The 27,431-nt window shown below is 44.1% G+C and overlaps 1 protein-coding gene across 1 annotated transcript in view; it reads left to right on the top strand.

The window, feature by feature from the left end:
* The window catches only part of LOC122812929 (lethal(3)malignant brain tumor-like protein 4), a 2,410,392-nt gene that overhangs the window by 190,233 nt on the left and 2,192,728 nt on the right, over nucleotides 1–27,431 (top strand). Inside the window, exon 3 of the mRNA XM_044084994.1 lies at nucleotides 25,879–25,978. Within this exon, the coding sequence (XP_043940929.1) occupies nucleotides 25,879–25,978 (100 nt within the window). The remainder of the gene's footprint in view (nucleotides 1–25,878; nucleotides 25,979–27,431) is intronic.

The following is a 27,431-nucleotide window of genomic DNA, read 5'->3' as shown; positions in this document are numbered from 1 at the left end:
AAACGCAAGCTAATAGATAGGGGTCTCATGACAAGTTCCTTCCTGGAACAGCTGGAACTTGGTCAGACAGCTCCCAAGACTGCCAAAAGAAAATTTTCGGCTCCAGCTTTGGTGCCATCCAAAAAGTCCAAAGCTACGGAGCTAAGGAGTTTTGGCTCCAATTCCGCTTCCTCTGCTTCGGTGATGTCAGTCTCTTTGGTGCCAAGGCAACCTTTGGTACCAAGACAATTACCAGATATTGACCCTGTTTCACCTACTTTGAGATCTCCTTCTGTTTCCACCCGCTCCTTCAAGACACTTTCAGATGAGGACATCAAGCGGGTGGTGAAGAGGTTGCTCTCTGACCCGGCTCTGGCAAAAAAATTGGCCCCTCCAGACCCAAAGGCTTCAGAGCTACCCCATGTACAATCCACTGGTCCTCCTCCTTCTCTCTCTGAGCCAAAAACGTAGGGTTCTTCGATGTTGGATCCTTCAGTTTTGAGAATTCTCCCCGCTTCCTCAGAACCAATCACTCTATCCTCACCGGCTCGGTCTGGAGCAGAAGGATCTGGGAGCCAATGCTCTAAAGTCGACTCCAAGGGGGATAGTCACCCTGGGTTCTCTTCGGAACCAACCCTCCCTCTCGGTGCTTCGGCTCGACTCAACTTGGTTCCCACATCTGCTTCAGAGCCATTCCCCCTTGCTCAGAGCCGACCATCCATCACCTCAGAGTGGAGGTTGTCTTCGAGCATGGAGGAAAGGCCTTCAAAGCAATAGAGAAGGCTTTGTCCACTGCAGAAGCCATACCTTTGGACCCGATGTCGCAGCAGCAGTCAGCAGCAACCTCTTCTCCCATACCACCCCCACAGCGTAGGGAGACTCAAGCAGCTCCCATTGGAGGTGTCCCCTCTTCTGAGACCTCCCCACCGAGACCTCCCCAGATTATCCCACTGGAGAGCTCCCCCTCGGAAGAGACTTTGTAAGAGGAAGCATGTTGACTCACCTGAGTCTGTCACGTCTGACACTTATTTGGAGGAATCAGAAGGTCCCCTAGATCCCCCTCTGAGAATGTCTCCTTTTCCGACATCCTAGAAATCCTTAGACAGAGGGGTGGTTGGAAGACCTCTAATCCTACTGAGGATGAGTCAGTGTATCTTGAGGCCTTTGGTTCCTGACCTTCCACCTCCTGGGTGACACCGCCTTATAACCAGCTCTCGGGGGTTATATCGAGGAAAGCCTGTACCCCCCCCCCCAGACACAGTGGAGCCTGTCACGAGGAAGCCAAACAAATTTATAACTGCACCAGAAGTCAAGTCCTTTCTTTCCAAAGGGGTTCCCGTTGATGCTATGGTGGTAGCAGCAGCCGCCAAGAAGGAGTTGTCCGAGACATCTTCTAATATCCATCCACCTAATAAGGAGTCCAGGACGATGGATAGGTATGGAAAGCATACCTTCTCTTCAGCGGCAATGTACCTTGAGATCGCTGAATGACCTTTCCCATTTTACTTGACTTCAGAGGGATCTCCTGAAGGAGTTGGGAGATACCCTTCAAGGTTCACTAGCTTCCAGAGAATTGTTATGGCTAGGCTTGTATAGGCCCTAGGGATGATAGCCTAGTACCAACCTATGAACCTATGGATCCATGGATAAAGTTTCCGCGCAGCTCTTCACCATTACATCGATAGCGAACTCTTCCATGAGGCTGATTTCCTATGAGCAGATGGAGCGAGCAGGACAGCTGCAGCAGGAATCTCTCTTAGGAGACATTCTTGGATGCATCTCTGTAACTTCACGGAATCCTTTGTCTACCTTCACCAGTGTTCCATTTGATGCGTCAACTCTCTTTGGACCTCAGGTGAAAGAGACCTTGACCAGGTACAAGCAGGAAGGGAAAACCTTATTTGCCATCTGAGTCTGTTTCTCCCTTTCTTCTAGACCCTATCCCAAGGGTTAAACAGGAGAGAAATGTGGTTCCCCAAATCCCTAAAAGGTTTCCCTCAGGCACAAGGTCAACCCTCCCCTAGGGGCAGAGGGGGAGGATACAACGGAAGACGCCGTCCTCTTGGCAGAGGAGGTCCGCAACACCAGGGAGATAGAGAAACTTTTTCTGATAATCCCTTCCATCGCCCCTGAGGGGTTGCCCGACTGTCTGTCTCTGGAGGCAGTCGGGGGTCATCTGTCACTGTACCCAAGTGCCTGGCTAAACATTTCACAAGATCATTTGGTGCAAACCGTAATATCCAGAGGTTACCTGATTTCCTTTGTTTCTGATCCCCTGGTAAACCGGTCTATACCAGACATGCCACCCATTCAACTAGACCGTGCAGCATCAGAGGTCATCTCATTGCTGCAAAAAAGAGCCATCCAAGAAGTCCCCACAGAGCAAATAGGATCCGGAACTTAATCACAATTCTTTTTAGTTCCAAAAAAGACAGGGGACTAGAAATCAATTCTAGATCTCAGCAAACTCAGTTAGTCTGTAAAGAAATTGAAGTTCCGAATGATCACTCTGCAGTTGATATTTCCCTTTATTGGGAAAGACAGTTGGATGTACTCAATAGATCTTCAGGATGTGTACTAAAACATCAAAATGGGCAGGCACTCCATAAGACACTTACGCTTTCGGCTAGGAGCCAGTCATTTTCAGTTTTGAACACTGCCCTTTGGCCTCACTACAGCCTCCAGAGTGTTCACCAAATGCATGACAGTGGTAACTGCTCACCTGAGATGTCAAGGATTCCAGGTGTTTCTGTACCAAGACGACTGGCTCCTCACTGCTTCCACCAAGCATCAACTGATCAGAACCAGGGACAAGACTCTTTCCTTGTGCACCAGATTGGGCATTACAGTAAACCTACTAAAAAAGTCAGCCTTATCTCCATCGCAGCACATTGTATTCTTAGGCTCAGAAATAGACTCAACCACCATGACAGCAAGACTAACACAAGAAAGAGTAGAATCATTATGCAACCAAGTCAGATCTTTGCTAAACAGTCACAAAGTTCAGGCCAGGGTGACTCTTCAAGTCCTACGGACTATGACTTCTTCCATTCTCTTAGTTCCCCTAGCCCATCTGCACATGAGACTACTTCAGTGGCTACTATTTGCCCAATGGTCAGTGCAGGATCTTCCCCTGTCTCATCGAATTCTCATCACAAACACCTGCAAGAAGAACCTGACATGGTGGTTGCATACGGAACAACTTTTCACTTGATGGTCGTGTTTCACTGTTGCAGTCATCACATTTGGGTTATCTGCTCGCAGTAGCCCTTAGTCGACCTGATTATCAAAGTCTTGGGTCCTGCGCCGGTTGCTGTCTCATCTTCCATGTCGTCAGGTAGTCAGGGGTATAAAGCATGCAGCCGATGACATTACATCAGTCTTTCTTGCCGTCCGGTGCCCAAAGCAGAAGCAGTTCGCAAGTGCCAGTCGGCTGACTCCTGAACGAGTTTCAGAACCGAAGTCTTCAACTAAAGCTAAGTACCCCATTGGGGAAACTTTTTCTTGCTCTAAACCGATGTCAGTAAAAGTCAGTAATTGTATTTCTTGTGGAAAGCAAATACCTCCTAAAGATTTTCTTTCGTACTGTATTCCTTGCCTAGGCCCTGACCACGACGTACCTCGCGGTTGGTTTTGTGCCTTATTTAAACAACAAACTGTTCATCGTCGGTATATTTACGCTTCTAAATATTTTGGTACTCGGTTCAATTATCCAGATATGTCGTCGGTAAGCCATCCGGTACTCAGTGAGGTGCTTTCGCAGCTTCTGATACCCGCTACTTCAGATTCGCAGGCCTCTACTGAGACCCATTTGGTGTCCGGTATGCCGCGAGATGCTTCCAACTGTAGAACCTGCGGATGTCTCTACCTTGGATGGGTCTATAGCCGCTGTGCAGGCACTGGCTTCTGAGACTGTATTCAGGCCTAATGACTTGCGTATTAAACTGATGCAGTCTTATTCTTCAAGGCCTAAAACTCGAACCATGCCTAGAAAACAGACGCCCAGAACACATGGTCAGGCCTCTATTCCTAAAAAAACAAATTATAAGAATGGCTGAAGACCTTATTACTTTTAATCAGGGGAAACCAACCTTTCCCCTCTAAGTGACCTAGGACTGAATTTGCTTGTGATACTTCTGATCAGGATTCTGAAATTTCTGTTTCCTCTGATGACCAGGATTTACCCTTATCCTACCTATGAGAAGGCATGGCCTGATGCAAAGGACTCTATTACCTCTGCTTCCCCTCCAGAAGATTTCTCTTGTGAAACCTTGCATATTCTTAGGGAGCATTTTCGCTGGGAAAGCCAGGATTACTCAGATTCTAAAAAGAGGCTTAGGGATTTCTTACTCCTGCCCCAGCACAGGCTTTTAGCTACCCAGCCCCTGTACTAGACATTGTTGATGATGCCTTTTCAGAATCTAGCTTGGCCCCTGACTCTTTACCTCCTGCTCCCAGAAAACATGATAGATATTACAGGGTTCCTGGCTCTCACAAGTTCCTTTTTAAAAATCCTACTGCGGATCCTGAGACTGTTTCACAGGGACCAAAGGGCATTAAAGCTACTACTGCCAAAAATCCTACCCCGTCTGATAGAGATTCCAGGGTGCTGGATAGATGGAGTAAGAAGGTATAAACTTCTGCATCCTTGGCTATTAGGGCCTTAAACTGCCAGTTTCATATGTTAAAGTATCAACAGCATATTATTGGATTTCTTAAACAGAAAATGATGTTGATTCCTGACTATGATGAAAATAAGGATTTACAGGATTTAATGCATTCTGTGAACAATTTGGAAAACATACTTTGCAATGTGGTTTTGATTCACTAGAGGCATCTTGCAGGGCTGCTGTCACTGGGTCTGTACGTAGAAGGCATGCTTGGCTTAAGGAGCAATCTTTGCCAGATCATGTTAAAGCTAAATTGCTGGATGCTCCCTTAAATCAGGAACGCCTGTTTGGCAACAAAGCAGAAGTAGTACTTAAAAAGATGGAGGAAAAAGCTAAATCTATGCAAACTGTTAAAGATTTTCCTACAAGTAAAGCCTCCAAGATTTAGTAGGCATTGGCCCTCTAAGAATTGGTCCTTTCCTGCCTCTTCAAGGCTTTCTCAGTCCAAACCCAGAACCAGCAGAACACCCAGGTTCAGTCCCAGGGTATGCACAGGACTAAGCAGTGGGGGGCTCCCACTCCCAAATCAGGGAGTAGTAAGACTTCCCCCTATGGTAAACTGTCTCATTGACTTAACTTTAAAACTTCCAAGCCCTTCTCAACTGACTGCTCCTTTAGGGGGAAAGATTGCTGTGCAGACAAAAAACTGGAAACTCATTACCCAGGACAAATGGGTTTTAAATACAGTTTCCCAAGGATACAGATTTCACTTCCACATGTTACCATCCCCAAACAGTTGGCCAGATCTACCCCCAAGTCAGTGGGCAGAGGCTCAAAAGCAAGTACTTTCTCTCTCAAACATAAAGGCTACTCAAACTGTACCAGAAGAGGAAAAGGGACAAGGTTTCTACTCAAGACTTTTCCTGGTACCCAGAAAAGACAACACATGGTGTTTTATCCTGGACCTTTCTATCCTAAACACCTTTTTTGGTGATCACAAAATTCAAGATGCTAACCTTTCACCAGTTGCTTACTATGCTAGGCAAGGATGCCTGGTTGGCAACACTGGATCTAAAAGAAGCCTACGTGCACATCCCAATCAGGGAATCTTGCAGAAGATGCCTATGCTTCAAAGCAGGCTACATGCATTATCAGTTCTCTGCACTGCCCTTTGGCTTATCTACTGCACCCAGGGTATTCACAAAGTGCTGAGCTCCAGTCATTGCTTTTTGCAGGCAAAGAAATATTCAGATTTACCCATACTTGGACGATTGTCTAATTCAGGCAGAAAGCCAGGACATACTTTTGTATAATCTGGCATTTGTACAAAAGGTGCTAACTTGTCTGGGGTACACCATAAACGAAAAGAAATCACATCTTGTACCCTGTCATAGTTTCATAGTTTCATAGGTAGGTACTAGGCTATCAGCCCAAGTGCCTACGTAAGCCTAGCCAACAAGGTTCCCTGGCTTACGCCACCCAAGAAAGTTATTTTCCTGTGCCACTGTCGAGCAGAGACACAGAAGTGATCCCCGGGGTGTATTTCCTATTTCCCATCCACTCATCAAGATTTTTCTTTTTCTTGCTTGACATAGATTGGTAGCCTGTTCCAGAGTATGGGAAGTCTCTGGGAGAGGAATCTATCCCTCCAGCATGTCCTGTTTATTGTGGTGACAAGGTTTAGGTCCCTAGAGCGTGTAGCTCGGAGGGATTGGGATTTCTTTAGGTGTAGCATGTCCAACAGCTCTGGGTTTGACATAGCTTTATATGTTAGGCAGAGATCACCTCTGAGTAGGCGAAATGCTACGGAGTAAAGCTGGAGTTTTTTGAGGCGGTCAGTGTAGGGCATTTGTTTGAGTCCAGTAATCCTCTTTGTGAGGTACTTCTGTGGCCTTTCCAGCTGCTGCAGATGTCTTATGAGGTACATTCCAAAAGGGGTGTTGTACTCTATAGTGGGTCTAATGAGTGTCGAGTAGAGGGGAATGATGACCTATTTTTTTCCTGGATGAGAACCCTTTTATGATGAGGTGTGCCACGTAGAAGGACTTTCTGACTACTGTGGCGATGTGACTATCAAAGGAGAGACTACTGTCCACCTGGGTCCCAAGGTCTCTTATCACGCATTTGGTGTTAAGTAGATTGCTGCCTATGTAGTAGTTCATGGGTACAAAGTTTTTACCAAAGGGGATGATACTTCACTTTTTGGCATTGAGCTTGAGGCCATGGCTCTGACACCAGTCATCTGTCTCAGAGAGGCCCTTCTGTAGGATGTTCACATCATTTGGGGACTTGACTATGGCTCCTAGTTTGCAGTCATCTGCGAACTTCGTTAGCCAGAGGCCTTCTGTGTTAGCCTGTACTTCAGAGAAGTAGATACCAAACAGGAGCGGTCCCAGGATGGAACCCTGTGGTACTCCACTTGTCACTGGTTTGAGGTCAGATTTGGAGTCTGCAACTTTTACAGTGTGGGTTCTGTCAGTGAGCCAGTTGGCAACCCATCTTGTGACGTAGGGATTTATGCCTAGTTTATTGAGTTTAGCTATAATTCCAGAATGGGGGATGGTGTCGAAAGCCTTGGCGAGGTCAAGATAGGCTGTGTCAACCACCTTACCCTCATCTACGGCTTTGGTGACTGCCTCAAAAAAGTCGATCAGGTTCAGGAGGCATGATCTGCCTTTCGCAAACCCGAACTGGGTGTGATCCATAGTTTGGAGGTTACCAATGTCTTTGTTTATGAGTTCATGATGATACGTTCCATGGCTTTGCAGACCAGGCTCGTCAGGCTAATAGGTCTATAGTTCCTGGGATCAGTGGTGGCTCCCCCTTTGTGGAGAGGGATAACTGTTGCTGTGCACCATTCAGTGGGCACAAAGCCTGATGCAAGGCTATTATTGAACATGGCGCTTAAGTGGGGAGCCAGTTCATTATGAAGTTCGTGTAAAACGCAGCCTGGGATGTTGTCTGGTCCCATGGATGCTGTGTTTTTGGCTTTAGAGAGTGCAACTTTCACCTGCGTAGTTGTGATTACAGGGACTCTGCATTCTTCCTGTATAGATATGGGCCCTTTAGGGGGTGAGGGGGGGGGGTAAAGTTAGCACTGAACCTATCTGCCAGGATGTTGGCAATATCAGTTGGTTCTGTAATTTTCATGCCTTTGTGCTGTAACTCAGAGCAGATCTGGGTGTTGCCTTTGAGATTCTTGACATAGCTATAGAATGCTTTGTGGTTGTCGTTGGAATTAGTGGCGATTTTATTTTCATAGCTAGCTATGGAGGATCTTATAAGGGATCTCAGCTTCATACTGAGGTTGACCAGGTAGCTCCTCCACTCATGGGATTTTACTCTCTTTTGCAACAGTTTCTTCCTTCTGTTGTACAGTTTGTTTATGGCAAGGGACCACCAGATTGGCTTCCTTTTTTTGGAGGATAGCGTCTTGGTTCTGTTTGGGATAGCACGATCCATGCACTCATGTAAGTGCTTATAGAGTGCATTTGTGTAGGATTCAGCAGTTGTAACTGTATTGTCCATCTGCATGGGTGTCATGAAGTTCACTACTTCTGTCTTAAGAAGCATGAAGTTGACTTTGGAGAAATGTTTTACTGTGGTTTCCTTAATGGGGGGTGAGGGTGGGATGTGGATATCAAGGGTGATTAGCTTATGGTCGGATCGGACCAATGAGGAGTTGACTTCAGGTATGGAACACCGGTCACTCATGTTGGTAATGACTAGGTCTAGGATATTGTTGCCCCTGGTGGGGGTGTGGATAAGTTGATCTAAGGCATTGGAGTTTATGAATACCAGAAAGCGTTGCGCTAAGGAGTTGGTACATGAGTAGTTTTCCCAGTTAATGGTGGGATAGTTGAAGTCGCCCATTATTAGGGTGTTTGGTTGAACCCTAATATTTTCCAGTACATCAAGAAAAGAGTAGTGGGAATCCTGGGGCATGGTGAGGGATCTGTAGCAAGCTACAATTTGGATTGCAGTTTTGCCAAGAGTTAGTTGCACTTGGATAACCTCAGATGCATTATGCTGAGCAACTAGCCTGGAGGTGGGGATATCCTTAATGAATATGGACACACCCCCACCTTTGGTGTTTCGGTCCAGGTTACATGGCTGAAAAGTCTGGTATGAGTTATAGCCTGGTAGTGCAGGGGTGCTCTCTGGAACCTTGAACCAGGTCTCAGTCACTGCACAGATATCGATGTTCTCCATTTTAAGGAGTGCCTCGAGTGAGTGCATTTTGAAATTTAGACTTCTAGCATTGAGTAGCATTACCCTCAGTTTTTGCTTGCCTGTTCCTGTTATGGTGGTGAATTTGTTACTTGAACCCTGCCTAAAAAAGCCACTATAGGGGCAGCAAGAGCCTTAGCCAGTATCCGGAATCCCAGGGGTGACAGGTGCCGGCCATCTGTGGCAAAGCATCGTGGTCTGTCGACCATGTCATCCCAAGCGGACAGATACTGGATCCCCTTAGAATGACACCAGAAGCTTAGCCACTTGTTGAAGTCAATCATTTTGTCCTTGTACTGCGGTATCATTCTGGGTGATGGCAGAATGCTACTCAGGGCTAGGGTCATACCTGACTGGGCTACAAGATCGCAGAGCTCTTCCATGTGTCTTTTCATGTAGTCCAGGGAGGTACGTCTCAGGTCATTCACACCAACATGGACAATGACAGAGTCATATTTGTACTTGCTGTGGAGTGACCTGAGTGCGTGGGTTATGTGGCGGATCCTGGCACCCGACAGGCAGCTGACAGTAACCTTCTCCTTGTTTAGCCTGGTGAGTGGGACATCAGTGTGCCTGACTATAGAGTCACCTATGACTAGTGTGTTGGGTATGTTGTTTTGCCTTATTGGCTGTATTTGAGTGGCACACTGAGTCTGTGGGCTATGTGTCATTTTGGTTTTGTTGGGAAATGGAGTTTGCTTGTGTTTCTGCTTTGGAGGTCTCTGTTGCTTAGGCAGATTATTATTGAGAGCCTTCCCGAATGTTTTTGAGTTTCTGTGTGTGGATTTTGGTGGTGTAGACGTAGTGAGACTATGTGATGAGTGTGGTGTGGTGCAAATGTTTACCTTCTCGTCATGACTGTCAGGTTTAGTCTTGGTTGGAGAGAGCTTTACCTCCAGTTTGGCTAGATAAGTGCATCTCTCACAGGTTGTAGTGTTGGGTGGTAGGAGGAGAGGGTTGTCTGTGTACATGAGGCAATTTCTACATTGCCTCAAGATGCCCAGATTCATCAGATAGAGGAGAACACTGGGAGCTGACCCTTGGAAATGCCTGAATAAAAAACTATTTTCCTCTAGATACGTGAGGAAAGTGAGTACAAGAGCTGTTTTTCTCAACGCCAGTGAGAAAAGTAAGTACAAAAACTGTTTTCCTGTAGGTAATGAGGAAGATTGAGTGCTATAGTAATTAGTAGCTTATTTAGTGCTTAGAAGTTCTGAACAAGTGCTGAGTATGAATAAGCAATCAACAAATTATATTCCTGGGAGCAAGCTTGAACACAACTTCCCAGATGGCTTTCCTTACGCCAGAGAAACAAATTAATTTGACAACTTACTTCAAACTAATGGCCACAAAAACCCTGCTATCTGCAAGGCAAATACTGCAAGCTCTGGGGTTCATGGCCTCCTGCAGTCTCCTAATTCCATATGCAAGACTGCATGTGAGGAAACTACAGTGGTATCTAAAAAGCCTATAGTGTCAGCATTCTCAGGATCTAGAAGCAATGATTCCTGTCATACCTTGCCTACAGTTAAGAGTTCCTTTGGTGGGCAGAGGCCTGCCACCAAAACAAGGGACTACCATTCACTCTAACCCCTGCTGCCCAAACCCTAACAACAGATGCATCAGCCTATGCATGGGGGGGGCTCACCTGGCAGGGAAGTGCATTCAGGGCAAATGGAACCCAAGTCGAATGTACCTGCATATCAATCAAAAAGAAATGTTAGCTGTACAAAATGCACCGGCAGCCTTCAAAGGACTACATTCTTCCAGGACAATTCATGGTAAAGACGGACAACACCACTGTTGTGTGGTACATAAACAAGCAGGGGGTTACCCATTCATACCCCCTCTGCAGACTAGCCATGGGTCTGTGGAACACAGCCTTGAGCTACCAAGTGCATCTACAGGCTCAATTCCTGTCAGGAAAGCTAAATACACTTGCCGACAAACTAAGCAGAAATCTCATGGACCCACATGAATGGAAACTGAAACCAAAGACTTTCAACATGTTGATAAACAAATGGGGGAGCCCAGCTATAGACCTGTTTGCCTCCCCCCCAGAACTACCAATTGGACAAATTCTGCCCAAGGACTCCCCACAAACAAGCTTGGAAAGTGGATGCCCTGTCCTTCAACTGGAAAAATCTATCAGTTTATGCCTTTCCTCCTCTGCCTCTCCTCTCCTCTCCAAAGTACTACTAAAGATCAAACAGGACAAACCAAGGACGATATTGATTGCACCAGACTGGCCACGCCAACACTCGTACCCCCTCTTGTGCAGTGTGTCACTGCTGGCTCCATGGCACCCGCCTCAGACCCTTACTCTGCTGTCCCAGCAGGAGGGCCAGATTCTGCATCCTCATCTTCAAATCCTGAACCTGGCAGCCTGGCTAATTACTTAATCTCTCAGTTACCATCCCTCAGTAAACAAGTGTTGGATGACATTTTGGAGGCAAGGAGGCCTAGCACTAGAAAATCTTATGCTCAGAAATGGAAAAGATTCTGTTCCTGGAACCAAACTCAAGGGATGGGCACAACAGTGCCCAATTTACCTCAGATTCTTCAATACTTAACTGAGATGCTTCACAAGGGCCTTATTTTTTTCCTCCATCAAAATTCATACCTCAGCCATTTCAGCTCATTACAACACAGAACCACCCCTCTTCTCTCATCCACTGCTCAAGCAGTTCCTCAGAGGAGCCAAAAACCTAAGACCACCCAGGAAAGCCCCATCTCCAGCCTAGGACCTTAACTTTGTATTGTAAAAACTCACTCCTTTTGAGCCAGCTGCAAGTGCAGAGTTAAAATTCCTTTCTTGGAAAACAGCCTTCCTTTTAGCAATCACTTCAGCAAGAAGGGTATCTGAATTACAGGCCCTTATGGCAGTGGAGCCTTTTATCATCTTTCATGCAGACAGGGTGTCCCTTAGGACCAATCCCTCCTTCATGCCCAAGGTAGTTTCCAGTGTGGCTCTTAATCAGTCCATTCATTTGCCAACTTCCTTTTCTAATCCACAGAACAAAGGGGAGCGGATACTGCACTCCTTAGATGTGCACAGACAAGTTCGATTTTACTTGGACAGGACTAAACCTCAAAGTAAATCTGAACAACTGCTGGTGGCATTTGCTGCAGGGGCAGAGGGAAAGGCCATTTTAAAGCAAACCATTTCTAAATGGATAGGCCATTGCATTCATTTCTGTTATAAGCACCATGGAAAACCTACCCCACAAGGAATAAGACCACACTCAACCAGGACTGCATCTACCTATACAGTCTTTCTCAGAGGTGTCCCTACCAGGGACATCCTAGAAGCTGCTACCTGGAGTTCTGGTCATACTTTCACCAAGCATTACCATTTTCCAATTTTCTCTAAATCCAGAGCTGGCTTTGCCACTGCAGTCTTGCAGGGCCTTATAGCTGGTCCAAATGCTATCTAAATTCCTTCTCCCATCCTTTGCTTTGGTAACCTACCCAAATGTGATGACTGCAGCACTGAAACACGAAGAACATAGTACAGTTGTGTACACTTACCATAAATGTAGATTTTTGAGTGTATTCACTGTTGCAGTCCTGGTTACCCTCCCTCCAGCCCCCTGACTTCTTTGGGCTATACCTCTGTTCTCCTTTACTATGCTTAAAAGCTTTTTCGTGTATTTGCTTTTTTGTTGGAGGTATAACCTTGCATATATATATTTAATTGCTTCTCACTGGGGGGCACCTGACATCTGGGGCAGGAAAAACTGATGTAATGGCGTCGGCTGCATGCTTTATACCCCTGACTACCTGACGTCATGGAAGATGAGATAGCAACCGGCGCAGGACCCAAGACTTTGATAATCAGGCCAACTGAGGGCTACTGCAAGCAGATAACCCAAATGTGATGACTGCAACAGTGAATACACTCTAACATCTACATTTATGGTAAGTGTACGCAACTGTACTTTCCTCCTCAAGAAAATGCAGTTTTGACCACTGACGCCTCCCAGATTGGGGGGGGGGGCATTATCTGGGAATGACGGTCCAAGGTACTTGGCAGAACCACGAAAACCACTTGCACGTCAATGTTCTGGAGATGAGAGCGGTGCTATATGCATTGCAAGCACTTCACAGTTCTCTTCCCACTGGGACACTTGCGATTCAATCAGACAACCTGTCTTGTCATCTGGTGCATAAACAAGCAAGGGGGGGGGGGGACCATATCTTTCCCGCTTTGTCGAGAGGCCTTAAGAGTTTGGAAATGGGAGATGGACACTCAATGCTTTCTGGTAGCAACACACATCCTGGGGAAGTCCACTGTAATAGCAGACAAGCTCAGTCGAGCAATTCTCATGCCTCACGAGTGGTCCCTGAATTCAAAAGTTGCGAAAGAGATCTTTCACAAATGGGGCCAGCCTTGCTGCGACCTATGGCGACAAATGCAGCAGCTACTTTGCCCTAATTCCCCATCTGGGGATGTCACCCAGGGATGCCCTAGTCCACAATTGACCTCCGTGACTCCTTTATGCCTTCCCACCTTTTCCTCTTATTCCGAAAGTGATACAGAAAGCCAAACTGTGAGTACCCTAATCCTCATTGCTCCTTACTGGCCTCGTCAAGTCTGGTTTCCCTTCCTGTGGCCCTACCTCTTGGAGGAACCATGGATTCTGGAACCATCTCCAGACCTCCTGATTCATCAATCGGGGCAGTTCCATCCTACCATCCAGACCCTAAAACTGACAGCATGGCTGCTCCAGTTCCACGAATAGCCAGGTGTGTTTCCCTATCACCTTCAGTCAAATACATTTTGATTTCTTCCCACAAGCCTTCCACTAGGAAATTATATTCCAGCAAATGGAAATGGTTCTCTATTTGGGCTGTAAACCAAGGATTAGATCCCTATACATCTGTTGTAAAATCTGTTTTATCCTTCCTTGCGTCCATCTTTCATGAAGGAGCCGCGGCTGCTACGGTTAGAGTTCAATTAGCTGCCCTCTATAATTACCATTTTAGCTGCATGGGAAATCCCATCATGTCCCACTCTTTGTGCAAAACCTTTTTGAAGGGAGTCCTCTTCCTCAAGTCTCCAGTCAAACAACCTCCTGAACCCTGGGACCTAAACTTAGTTCTCACATCGTTAATTTCTTCCCCCTTTGAACCCTCTTCATAATCGGATCTGAAATTATTGTCTTGGAAAACACTATTTCTAGTGCTATAACTTGTGCTAGGAGAGTCTCAGAATTACAAGCTCTTACTATTCGACCTCCTTACATTGTTTTCCACAAGAATAGAATCTCACTTAGAACTTACCCTGGGAAGAAAGGAAGGGTTATGTTCAGAGCATAATCTTAACACTACTGTTGAGCTACCAGTGTTTTTTCTGAATCATTCTAATAAATCTGAATACAGGCTACACCAGTTAAATGTCCATATAATTCTCAGGTTTTACCTACACAGGACTAAAGAATTTAGAAAATCAGATCAATTATTTGTTTCCTTTTTGGACAAAAAGAAAGGCTTGCCTGTTTCTAAGGTTACCCTCTCAAAATGGCTTTCAGATTGCATCTCCTTTGCTTATCAGACTGCTGGCAAACAGTTACCCAACAAAGCAAAAGGCCACTCAACAAGGGCAGTATCAACTTCATGTGCCTTTAGATCTAGGCTTCCAATTGATACCATTTGTGCAGCAGCTACTTGGGCAACACCGCATACCTTTGTCACTCGTTACAGATTGGATTTGGCCTCCCGGGACAGGTCATCCTTTGGGTCCACAGTGCTGAAGAGTTTCTTCGCTTGAGGCACCTAGGATGCTAGGGATGCTGTCCCATACAGCAAGAATTATGGCGAGATAGGACTACATAACATAAAGAAGTTATGTACTTACCATAACGTTCCATGTTTGTAGTCCATCTCGCCTACATTCTTGCTTCCCACCCTCCTGCCCCCTTCCTGTTCCTGGAGGATCTGGTGGACTACACTTACGCTGTCTGACCTGGTTGTAGTTGTTTGTCCGTCTTGCATGGATAGTGATGTTCTTCGTGTTTCACTGTTGCAGTCATTACATTTGGGTTATCTACAGGTAGCCCTCAGCCAGCCTGAATATCAACGTCTTGGATTCCTGCGTTGGATGCTGTCACTTCTTCCATGATGTCAGGTCATCAGGGGTATAAAACTTGCAGCCGACACCATTACATCAGTCTTTCTTGCCGCGCGGTACCCAAAGTAGAAGCAGTTCGCAAGGCCGACTCCTTGAAAATTTTGTTTTCGAGCTTCAGAACCAAAGTCTTCAAAAAAGCTAAGTACCCCACTGGGGATCCTTTTTCTTGCTCTTGACCGATGTCAGTAAAAGTTAACAATTGTATTACCTGTGGAAAGCAAATACCTCACAAAGATTTTCATTCGTACTGCATTCCTTCCTTAGGCCTAGACCACGATGTCCTGTGCTGTCGGTTTTGTGCCTTGTTCATCCCCCGGACTATTTGTCGTTGGGTTTCTTTTTGCAGCAAATTATTTTGGTACTCTGTTTAACTATCCAGAAATGGCTTTGGTAAGCCATCCGACTACCGACATTGCAAAAAAAGTATAGATAAAGACAGAGACAGACTGCATAGGTCCAAAGCTGTCGACGATGCTTCCGTTAAGCTAGTCGCCAGTTCGCCGGTACTCAGTGAGGCGCTTTTGCAGCCCCTAATACCCGCTACTTCAGATTCGCAGGCCTCTACTGAGACCAATTCGAAGTCCAGTAAGCCACGAGATGCTTCTTCGACTATGGAACCTGCAGATGTCTCTACCTTGGATGGGTCTGGAGGCACTGACTTCTCAGGGTGTATTCAGGCCTGCTGACTTGAATTTCACACTGACATCATCTTCTTCAAGGCCTAAAACTCGACTCGCACCTAGAAATCCGATGTCCAAACCTGCATGGTCAGGCCCATGTGCCTAAAAAACAAATGATAAGAATGGCTGAAGACCTTATTACTTTAATTAGGGGAAGCCAGCCTTCACCCTCTAAGAGACCTAGAACTGATTTTCCTTCGGATTCTTCTGATCAGGATTCTGAAATTTCTGTTTCTTCTGATTATCAGGATTTGCCCTTATCTACCTATGAGGATTCTGATGCAGAGGATTCCATTCCCTCTGCTTCCCCTCCAGAAGATTTTTCTTTTGGTGAAAACTTGCACACTCTTAGGGAGCATTTCCATTGGCAAAGCCAGGATTGCCCTGACTCCAAAAAGAGGCTTAGGGAATTCTTACTTCTCCCTCAGCACAGGCCTTTATCTATCCCTCCTGTCCTGGACATTGTAGATGATGCCTTGGAATCTAGTCTGGCCCCATACACTTTACCTCCAACTCCCAGGAAGCCTGATGGGTATTACAGAGTACGTGACTCTCACACGTTCCTCTTCAAGAATCCTACTGCAGACCCAGAGATCATTTCCCAAGGATGTAAAGGCATTAAGGCTACTACTGCCAAAAACCCTACCCCCTCTGATAGAGATTCCAGAGCCTTGGACGGATGGGGTAAGAAGGTATACACTTCTGCTACTTTGGCCACTAGGGCGTTAAACTGCCAGTTTCATATGTTAAAAGATCAGCAGTATATTATGGGACTACTTAAACAGAAAATTATGTTGATTCCTGACTGTGCTGAAAATAAAGAATTACAGGATTTAATGCATTCTGCTGAACAACTTGGTAAACATACTTTGCAAAGCGGTTTTGACTCTTTAGAAGCATCTTGCAGGGCTGCTGTCACTGCGTCTGTACTTAGAGGGCATGCTTGGCTTAAGGACCGAAATTTGCCAGATCATGTTAAAGCTAAATTATTGGATACGCTCTTAAATCAAGACCGCCTGTTTGGCAACAAAGCAGAAGAAGTTTTTAAAAAGATGGAGGAAAAAGCTAAATCTATGCAAACTGTTAAAGATTTCCTGCAAGTACAGCCTCTAGATTTAGCAGGCATTGGCCTTCTAAGAATTGGTCCGTTCCTGTCTCTTCCAGGCTTTCTCAGTCCAAACCCAGGAACAGCAGACCACCTAGGCTACAGTCTCAAGGTACTCACAGGCCTAAGCAGTGGGGGGCTCCCACTTCCAAAGCTGGAAGTAGTAAGACACCCCCCTATGGCAAAATGTCACAATGACTGAATCTTAAACCTTCTAAGCCCTGCTCAACTGCCTGCTCCCTTAGGGGGAAAGATCGCCCTGCATGCAAAAAAACTGGGAACTCATTACCCAGGACAAATGGGTTTTAAATATAGTTTTCGAAGGATACAGATTCCATTTCCACACCTTACCAACCCCAAAGGATTGGCCAGGCCTATCCCCAAATCAGTGGGCAGAGGCTCAACAGCAGGTTCTCTCTCTTCTAAGTATCAGGGCTATTCAGCCTGTCCCAGCAGAAGAAAGGGGACAAGGTTTTTACTCAAGACTTTTCCTGGTACCCAGAAAAGACAGCTCCTGGCGTCCTATCCTGGACCTCTCTATTCTAAAGCACCTTTTTGGTAATCCCAAAATTCAAAATGTTAACACTTCAACAGCTGCTTCCTATGCTCGGCAAGTATGCCTGGTTGGCAACCTTCAACTTAAAGGAAGCTTACCTGCACATTCCAGTAAGGGAATCTTGCAGGAAATACCTACGCTTCAGAGCAGGCTCCATGCACTATCAGTTCTCTGCACTTCCCTTTGGCTTATCTACTGTGCCCAGGGTATTCACAAAGTGTCTAGCTCCAGTCAATGCATTTTGCAGGCAAAGAAATATTCAAATATACCCATACCTGGATGATTGTCTAATTCAGGCAGAAAGCCAGGGCATGTTACTAAAACATCTGGCATTTGTAAAGAAACTTCTAACCTCACTGGGGTGCACCATAAACGAAAAGAAATCTCATCTAGTACCCTGCCAACAAATTGTATTCCTGGGAGCAAGTTTGAACACAACTTCCCAGATGGCTTACCTCATGCCAGAGAAACACATTTATTTGACAGCTTACTTCAAACTACTGGCCACAAAGACTCAGCTATCTGCAAGGAAAATCCTGCAAGCCCTGGGGTTCATGGCCTCTTGCATTCTTCTAATTCCATATGCAAGACTGCATACGAGGAAACTACAGTGGTATCTAAAAAGTCTATGGTGTCAACATTCTCAGGACCTGGAATCAATGATTCCTATAATTCCTTGCATAAAGATAGAGTTCCTTTGGTGGGCAGAGGCCTGCTACCACAACAAGGGGCTCCCATTCACTCTACCCTCTGCTGCCCAAACCCTAACAGATGCATCAGACTATGCATGGGGCACTCACTTGGCAGGGCAGTGCATTCAGGGCAAATGGAACCCAAGTCAAATGCACCTGCATATCAATCAAAAAGAAATGTTGGCTGTACAAAATTCCCTGACAGCCTTCAAGGACCACATTATTTCAGGACGATTATGGGTAAAGACAGACAAACACCACTGTTATGTGGTACATAACATGCACTCCTAGCTGTCCACTCCCCTGAGATTCTCTGTCTATCTGAGACCTGGTTAAAACCTAACACAACTGACAATGAAGTGTTACCACCTGGATATAATAACATACACAGGCTGGATCGTGTTTCCAGGAAGTGGGGGGGGGGATAGCTATACTCTACAAATCTGAGTTGAATGTAACCTTAAGTGTTATTCAACCACCTCAAATTAATAACTCCGAAATTCTTGCCTCTGAATTGCAATTTAACAAAAGTAAATGTATCAACATCATCTGTATGTATATTCCCCCTGGCAATAATTTAACCACACTCGAAGACAGCCTACACTGGCTATCATGTCATTACCCACAAGAGACCCTATTACTTGGAGACTTTAGCATAGACTGGGGCACCTGTTCTTCAGATTCCCCTTCTACCCACATTAACCCGCATGCATTTACGCAAATCATAATTATCCCTACCAGGCTAGGTAAACCCAACCATAAAGAAAGCATACTCAACTGGATACTCGTAAATAGTAACTCTCAACTGTACACTGCTGGTACGCTCCCTGATGACCTAAGGGACCACCTTCTCACTTACATAGTTAAGCAAAAAGCCATCAATCCTCAACAACCCTTACTCAGAAAAGTCAGAAACAAGAAAGACTTTGACCCTGCCAAATTCCAACAGGAACTTAACTCTTGTATGTTTTTTTATTTTTTATATTTTTCCCCCTAACAGATTTGTTTGTTTTTCAATTGAATTGTACAAGCTATAGGTCACATTAAAGGTGGGAAAAGTTTTGAAATGATTTATTGTGATCTCATTTTTTTATATCACAAACACCTGGCATTTTAACAGGGGTGTGTAAACTTTTTATATCCACTGTATTACCCCTAATGAGAATAACTGGGACCATATTCCAGATTTAAAAATAATGGAGAAAGGAGTCTGCATACTCTGGATGTCCACAGGCAACTCAGATAATTTATTTATGTGACTGAAATCTTTACAAGTTAAGATCAACCATTACTTTCCTGTGAAGGTAAGAAAAAGGGACAATCTGTATTAAAACAGGCAATTTCTAAATGGTTTATTGTTTTTTGTTGGTCTCACCATGAGAAGCCATTTCCAGGTAAGGTCATTACCCATTATTACCAGGGTTTTGGTTTCTTCTGTGGCCTTATCTAAAGGGGTGGATTCAAAGTATTTTAGATGCAAGCAATTTGGTCAGTGGTGCATACTTACAAAACATCACAAATTAGATTCTTTTCAGGTTCAGAGCAGGTTTTGCTACGACTGTTCTCTAGGGGGTTCTTGACTCTTGACATCCCCCCTTTTTTTCTAAGCTCTGGTAATGTACCCATGTAGCTTAGGCTACCGCAACAGTGATTTAATGGTGTGCATAGTACAATTGTATAAGTTAACTTACCTTAATGGTAGATGTCTGAATAAATCACTGTAGCAAAAGGGGCACCCTCCCTTCATTTCTTTTGTGTACTTTTGCCAGAGTGTGAGTTTGTGTGTGTGTATTTTTATTTACTTTTTCTACTAGCATATCCCTAAAAGACTGGACAGTAGCCTCCCTTAATCTGATGCAAGTATGGTCTGAAGTTTTGGCACCTTAACCACTGACTTTATCCTGCTCTTCTTGAGCTGTTCAGTGGTTAAAGTACATGGAAGGTGCCCTAAAGCTTCGGACTGTGGCTGGTTGTCATATCCTTGGCAGGATACAACACATATAGCTTAGGCTACTGCAACAGTGGTCCGTTTGTACATATGCTGTTATGGTAAGTTAACTAACACAATTGTACTTTCTGCAAGTATCTTACCTAGGGGTGCGTATTGTGGAGACAGCATGGAAATGTGATATTGTAGATGGTTTGGTTTGCTTAGGTAAGCATTTGACTTGGGCTGATTTCCGGGTATTTTTCATGATGTTTTGCATAAGACATATACATGTAAGAGAGGAATTGATAAGTCTCTACAGTGATGTATGAACTATGGATGTAAGTTGTCTGTGTCTTTTGGAGCATAAAGAGGGATTTGTCTGAGTAAAGACAGGATATCTATCTCCAAGTTTTGGAGGAGCAATTAGATGTCCTACTATTGAATGTTCATGTATTCTTTACATATGGGAGATCCTGCGCCCAAATGACCCAACGTACAACAGCTTTTACCTACTCCAGGTAAGTGGGATATTGCACGTATGGCCTGGCAAACGACCATAAAAGGACGTCCGCACTTAGAATCCTCAAAACTTTTCTGCCGCCATTCGGAATGCTTGACTCCTAAAGGTCTGCTGCCTAATTCAGCTGGTTGCTGCCAGCTTTCAGATAAGTGCCTGTTGGGGATTTATTTCTTTGCTACTGCCTTCTTTATTTAGTTCATGTCATCCAGGAAGGGCAAGTGTAGGTGTGGAAGGCAAATTCCACATTAGGATAGCCACGATAGAGTCCTTCTCATTAAATCTCCCAGGAAACCAGTTCCACCTCCTTGAGATTTGAATTGCCCAAGGTGGTGAATGAGTGGTCTTGCATTCAGTCTATCCATTTGCCCACTATCTTCCCTTCTCCTCAATCCTTCAGTGAGAGGATCTTACACACCTTGGATGTGCATAGATAACTCAGATTTTATTTGGGTAAAACTAAGACTATCAGAAGGTCTGATCAGCATTTTGATTCTTTTCATCCCAGGGCACTGGGTTAGCCTCTTTCCAAATCCCCTTGGATTTCTAAGGCAATGTTGTTGTGTTATGTGTTTTATGATAAGAGTCTTCCTGTTCCTTTTAAGGCTCACTCCACTAGGTGTGTGGCTTCCTCTGGTATGTTCTTTACAGGCTTGGATGCTAACACCATTTTAGAGGCTGCCATTCGCTCTTCTATTTATACTTTCACCAAGCATTTCAAGCTGGATAATATTTCTAGATCCAGGGCTGGGTTTGCTAGAGCCATTCTTCATGGCTTTATAGAAAGCTCCTGTGTTCCTTCCTCCTCCCAGGGCTCTTACCAAGCTTTGAATATTCTCCTGTATGTAAAGAATACTGCAGCATTGAATAGCAGGACATAGAATAGCTGTGTAAAATCTTACCATAACTCTTCTCTGTTGCAATATTCTACCCTCCCTTCTTCCCCCATACCTTTTTTTTCCGTGGATGGCAAATTCTCTTCTTTGCCTGCACTGGTGCTCCTGGGGCATTTCTTTTCTGAGGATTGTATGTACAGATGTCCTTTTATGGCTGACATTTGCCAGGCCATACGTGTGATGTCCCACGTAACTGCAGTAGCTAAAAGCTGTTGTATGCTGGCCTGACATCGGGCCGCTTGGGTGGAGAATCTCCCATATGTAAAGAATACTGCAAGATAGAAGAGAAGGACATCTGTGGTTATAGTAAGATTTTACACAACTGTTCTTTCATGTCTTATTCATTGGTTTTGTTTTGTAAAGTCTGGTAAGTACTAGGCAAATCTCGCATACAAACAAGGTTGTCAAGAACACACACTATATCCACCACATATGGTGTCTGCCACATAGACCACCTTATGCTGAGCCACTAAAAAGCAATCTCCCCAAACTTCAGAGACCTCCTAAGCTTACAAACGACAATGCCTATCCTCAACAATCTCTAAAGCATACACCACAAGTAATACCAAATGCCTCTCATAAGCCTACATCAAATGGACCCCCAAAAACAAAGCCCATTTAGCAAGCAAAGAATTTACCAGGACTCTTGTCATAGGGGACTCAATTGTGTGACATACAGATGTCCTACTTACCAGAGACAAGGAGGACATTATGGTCAGTTGTTTATCTGGAGGCAGGATCTGCCAAATTACAGAAGCACTCAAGTCATTACACCACAGGTACCAGTATGATTCTGTCATAGTCCATGTGGGCATAAATGACCTGAGACGCACATAGAGAATGCAGTATGTACCAGAAGTAAGCCCAAAAACAAACAAGCCACTCTGGTCCAATCCTAATCTTAACAGGGGTATAACAAAAGGAAAAAAGTCATGGGTTGAGAGGGTGGCCTAATGGTAAGGCGTTTGCCTTATAAACATAAAGTGCAGGGTTTGAGTCTCACAAGGGATAACTGGCTAGGCTTAAAATGGCTCGCAAGAGTGGTTAGCCTAGTAGTAGTAGTACTAATCTATGAACCTATAATCTATGTCCAAAGTCAGATAGAGCAACTCTCATAATGACAAGTGGTCACTAATAAAACCAAATGGAACCTAAGAGAACTAATTAAATCCAACAAGGCTAATTGCAAGGTCAAAATAGTTAGCTTCTCGGGCTAAAGACAAGCACAAGACCACCTACAGCTATGTCTGAAACATCAAAGTTAACACAACAGTGTACTGATCTGGTTTGTAAATGGTACCACCTTCACTGAGCAGAGTAACATAGCAATCTGCTGACCGACAAATTCAGCTCAAACTTTACCCCTCACTGCCCCCCCCCGCCACCCCCTTGTAAAATCCCTGCCAGCATACCACCATCTTACAACTATCAGCAGTGAGCAGCTTATAGTGGCGCTCACTAATGTGAAAAACATAGCCTCAGTGGGGTAGACAGTATCCCAGGTTGCCTCTTAAAGTAGCCTGAAACACGACCTATCCAGACTACTTACTTGAGTCACTTATCAACTATTGCCTTAAAATACCAAGCGAATTGAGGATGGTAACGGTCATCCCTTTTCACAAAGGTAGACCATCAGCTGACTCAGGAAACTGCAGATCTATTTGTCTGACTATTCTAATTTGTAAAGCCATGGAATGAATTATCATGGAAATGATAAACAAAGACATTCGCAACTTACAGACACTGGACCCACCTAGTTTGGTTTTGTCTGAGGAAGATCATGCCTACTTTAACCCACTAGGCTTCTTTAGGAGGTGGTTAATGAAGGGAAAACAGTGCATATCACCTGTCTAAGGCATTTGAGGCAATACCCCACCCAGTTGTTGTGGACATACTCGCTGAGCTAGGCATAAATCCCTACATAACTTGATGGCTTGCCAGCTGCCTCACAGATAGGATCCAAGAAGTCAGGACTAGTGAGACCACCTCCACCAAGCGGCAGGTCACCAGAGGAGTACCACAGGGCGTTGTGCTGGGCACTCTCCTGTTTGGCAGCTACTTCTTAGAAGTTCAGGCTAATGTGAGGGGATTCTGGCTCACCATGTTTACAGACAACTGCAAACTGGGAGCTATCATAAATTCCCCCATGGCACTAACATCCTGCAAGAGGGTTTAAAACAGGTAAATGACTGGTGCCAAAACCACAAATTAAAATTCAATGCAAAGAAGTGCATTATAGTGCCTTTCGGGGAAACCTCTACCCAGGCAAATTACGCCATTTATAAGATACCCCTTACAGTTGACCCAGTAGTTAGAAGTCTAGGTACATATGTAGACAGTAATCTGGCCTTTGACCAACATGTAGCCAGTGTAGTAAGAAAATCATTCTATATCACCCAAGTTATCAGTAAGGGTATGACATTCAGGTCCAAGGAAGTTATAGTACCACTCTACTCGTCCCTTAGAACCATCATTGAGTACAGTGCCCCTTTCAGCATGTACCTCACTAGGCATGTGCAACAGTTGAAACGCCCACTGAGGTACCTCACCAAGAGAATCCAGGGTGTTAACACACTGTCCTATACAGACTGCCTTAGAGCCCTGTCTCTGTACTCTGTCTCCTACAGATTGTTGAGAAGCAGTTTGTTTTTGGCATATAAAGTATCTATAGGTCCAGCCTTGATGGAGGTTTTGCACATCCGCAAAACAAGTAGCACCAGAAACACTGGATCCAGGGATATGAACTTTACTTGCAACATAAATGGAACATTCTGGCAAGATAGATATGTAACTCAAAAGGATCCTAATGCTCTGGAATAGGCTCCCCATCTATGTGAAGCAGAGTCCATCTTAGCCCTATTCAAACAAAACCATGACCATTGGATGGGAAATCTCAGATTCATCCCTGAGTTGGCCCCAGTACCTTTTATAGACAGAGGCTGACAGTAAACATTCCCTACCTAACATTGGATGGGTGATCATAAATTTATCTTCAGGTTTGCCCCTGTGTCTCCTACAGACTGAGGCCAATAGTATATTTCCTAACAAACATATTCCCACCCCCCACCCCCCGTTAAGGCACACATGTTACCAGGGGATGCATTTGGTTTGGGTTGTCTAGCTAGGCTTAGACCCTGGTGGTCATTTGCCTAGTATATACCTATGAACCTTATAAATTCTATTTTGAATGTTACTAAGCGTAATGGTAAGGGTCTCAACTGCGAGGCTTAGGTCTATTGAGCTTGTAACTGTGGTCCATTTTCTGAATGCTAGATTTGTATTGAGTTTGATATTCTATGGAGATTTGCCTGTAAAGGAGATGAGATTATAACTTTTCTTACAGTGTTCAGACCTTATGGCCATCGAGGAGCAATGACTCCTATTCTTTAGTTGTTGGTGATGTGTAGCAGCAGGATTCTTTGTTGAAAGATGGTAGAGGCGGAGACTTGTCTGCTTGATGTTTGTTTGTGTGTGTTGTCATCAGAGACAACAGAACATGGCTCTCAGATGTCGAGATTTTTTGCAGAATTTCCAGATTTTTGGCTCATTTTTCCCTGTTCATAAAATTTGTGGCAAATCACTGAGGACAGAATTCACTGAGTAATGACAGGCATTTCAGTTTCAGGCTTTCTGTCCTTCACAAAAAGCTTGTTAATGCAAAACCTGTTGTTCTAGCAACATTCTAAGTTGATAAGAGCGATATGTATAGCAGAGTGAAGTGTGTATGTGTGTGTGTGCATGCTTGCCTGTCTTTATATATAATGTTTGTGTGCAACTCCTTTGTTTGCAGTAGAGATGTGCGTGTGTGAAACAGAGAGAAAAGCAGAATGACTGCATGTGTGTGTTTAGGTGTGTGATACTCATGTGTGTTGACTGTTTGCAGGAGCCATGTATGCAGCTCTGAAGAAAGTTAGTGTGGCGAGGTTGTGAAAACAGTGGGGGATTTCTCATTACTGTGTAATGTGTCTGACTTTGCAAAATGTCCCTTGATTTGCATCTTATTTTGTTGTCTGACTCCAGGAGGTTTTTGACTGACTCTGCTCACTTTCTTCTTTCCATTGCAAGCCATCTGTTGCTTGGGTTGCAGTTTGAACTAGAGTTGCTGATAAATGCCTGGCTCTTTCTTACCTGGCTGTTGATGCATTTTTATTCCAGCACATTATACAGTGTTTACATCAAATGCATTGCTGATAAATCTGTTGCTTGTAGTGCAAATTCAGTTAATTCACTTTATTCAGTAGTGTTTGAGCTTTTATCTTGAGAAATCCTACAGCACCAGATGTGGTGTAGTTGCGTTCAACTTCTAAGGTGTCTTGTAAAATATGTTGCTTCACAGCACCTCCATTTTGGTTGCTTGTGTCTGTGTTTTTGTGTGTGTTATGTACCATTTCTCTGCAGTCGGAGGCTGGATACAGAAGAATGTTGAACTTTTTAATATAAAAAATATCATTTTAAAAGTATTTGTAATGGTTTTATTCTGCTAGTTTTTGTTTGTAATTTATCAAGTCTGACATCAGTCTTCTATGGTTTCTCACTTTTATTTCATCTAGTTTCGATTAAATGAATTTGGTACTTTGGAGCTTATCACAGAGATAAAGACAGAAACTACAGATTCCAACAATGACTGTCTGAGTACATCATCATTTTCAGGTGGGACTGGACACATTTGAGAATTCAAAAACTGACTAAACTCTAGATGCCTTTTCTTTTTCTTTTAAGTATTTAATTATACAATTGTTTGTTTAGATGGTCTCCATCATACTTATATCGTCTTTATGACATTACCAACTTCCTCATCAATTTGGTAATTTTGCCTTTGATATGCAAAGTATACAGATGTCCTTTAGTGATAAGTTTTTGTTAACTAAACAGTGCAGATATAGTAATCTGTTTGCAGTTAAACATAATCCACTAAGACAGAAATTTGCTTTGACCTTTCATGGAATGTGAAGACTAGCCTTGAGAGATTTTCATATAGGTTCATAAGTAAATACTAGGCTATCAGTTTGCAGACTGTCACAAGCCTCATGAGGTCAGAATCGAACCTTGTACTTCGTGTTTGTGAGGTAAAGACCTTGACCATTATACCAAACCCCTCTCCCTCATTTTGAACCTGAAGCGATTGCGTCCGATGTAGGTGGGAAAGTAGAATAAGAAGCAACCAAGTGTGGCTGCATTGCAAATTGGTCAGTGGTGGTCATTACTGGTACTACAGTATTTCTGACATAGTAATCTGCAAGGAATTTTTAAAGTATAACAACTCATTACATTCCCCCAAAAATGTTGCCAGTTACCGCTTTCTTTTACATCACACCTCCAGCATTTGCAGTCTACCTGAGGAAAAATTCTTTGGAGTCTGCTTTGGGTATAAAAAATACCTATGCAAACACTTTTCCAAGCAAAGATCTTAAATCTTCTAGACTTTGTTGCATATTTGTGAGCCGTACATATATTCACACATTGTTTCTTTGTGAATTGCTCATCCAATCTCTCTCTTCCTAGTCCTTTCTAACCTTCTTTGATTGGTTCCTGTAGTTATCATGCACTATTTTATATGACTTACTAATTATCCCTTTTTTTAACAGCAGCTTTTGTTCTAGATTCTACTATATGAAGACCATTGCTGATTTGTCTGCAGCATTTCATTATTGGTAAGAGCGACAGATATACATAGCCAGTATTGTTCACTTTCTTTAGATATGCGTCATAATGGCCATCGTTGCTGTATGATTCACTGTCCATGGGAATCCATTACAGGTGGTTGACTGCCTTTTGGTTTTACTTTGTCTTTATGCATATCCCCAGAGTGATACTAGATTACTGCACTAATCTAGTTTGTTAGATGCAGCATGGCTGGAATGGAGAGCAGTGTGTACTATTTCCATTTTGTAAGCAGGAAGTGATCATTCATGAGTCTGATTTCTTTGAGGTGCATACCTAGTTACCAGTCCTTTTCTTCCTTATAGTGTTTCATATTTTTGTGAGATTTTTTTTTTCAGTTCAGATTCTGTGGATTGCTGATGTTTAAGGTCTGTGATGCCCCCAGAAATATCTTCCCAGAAAAAAAAAATGACTTGGCAAGTGTGCTTGCAAAAGGCACATT

The sequence above is a fragment of the Protopterus annectens genome, chromosome 1.part1 (assembly GCF_019279795.1).
Source record: "Protopterus annectens isolate FY-2018-M chromosome 1.part1, PAN1.0, whole genome shotgun sequence".
NCBI lineage: Eukaryota > Metazoa > Chordata > Ceratodontiformes > Protopteridae > Protopterus > Protopterus annectens.
The sequence above is the reverse complement of the archived record's forward strand: the minus strand, read 5'-3'. Positions and strand labels throughout refer to the sequence as shown.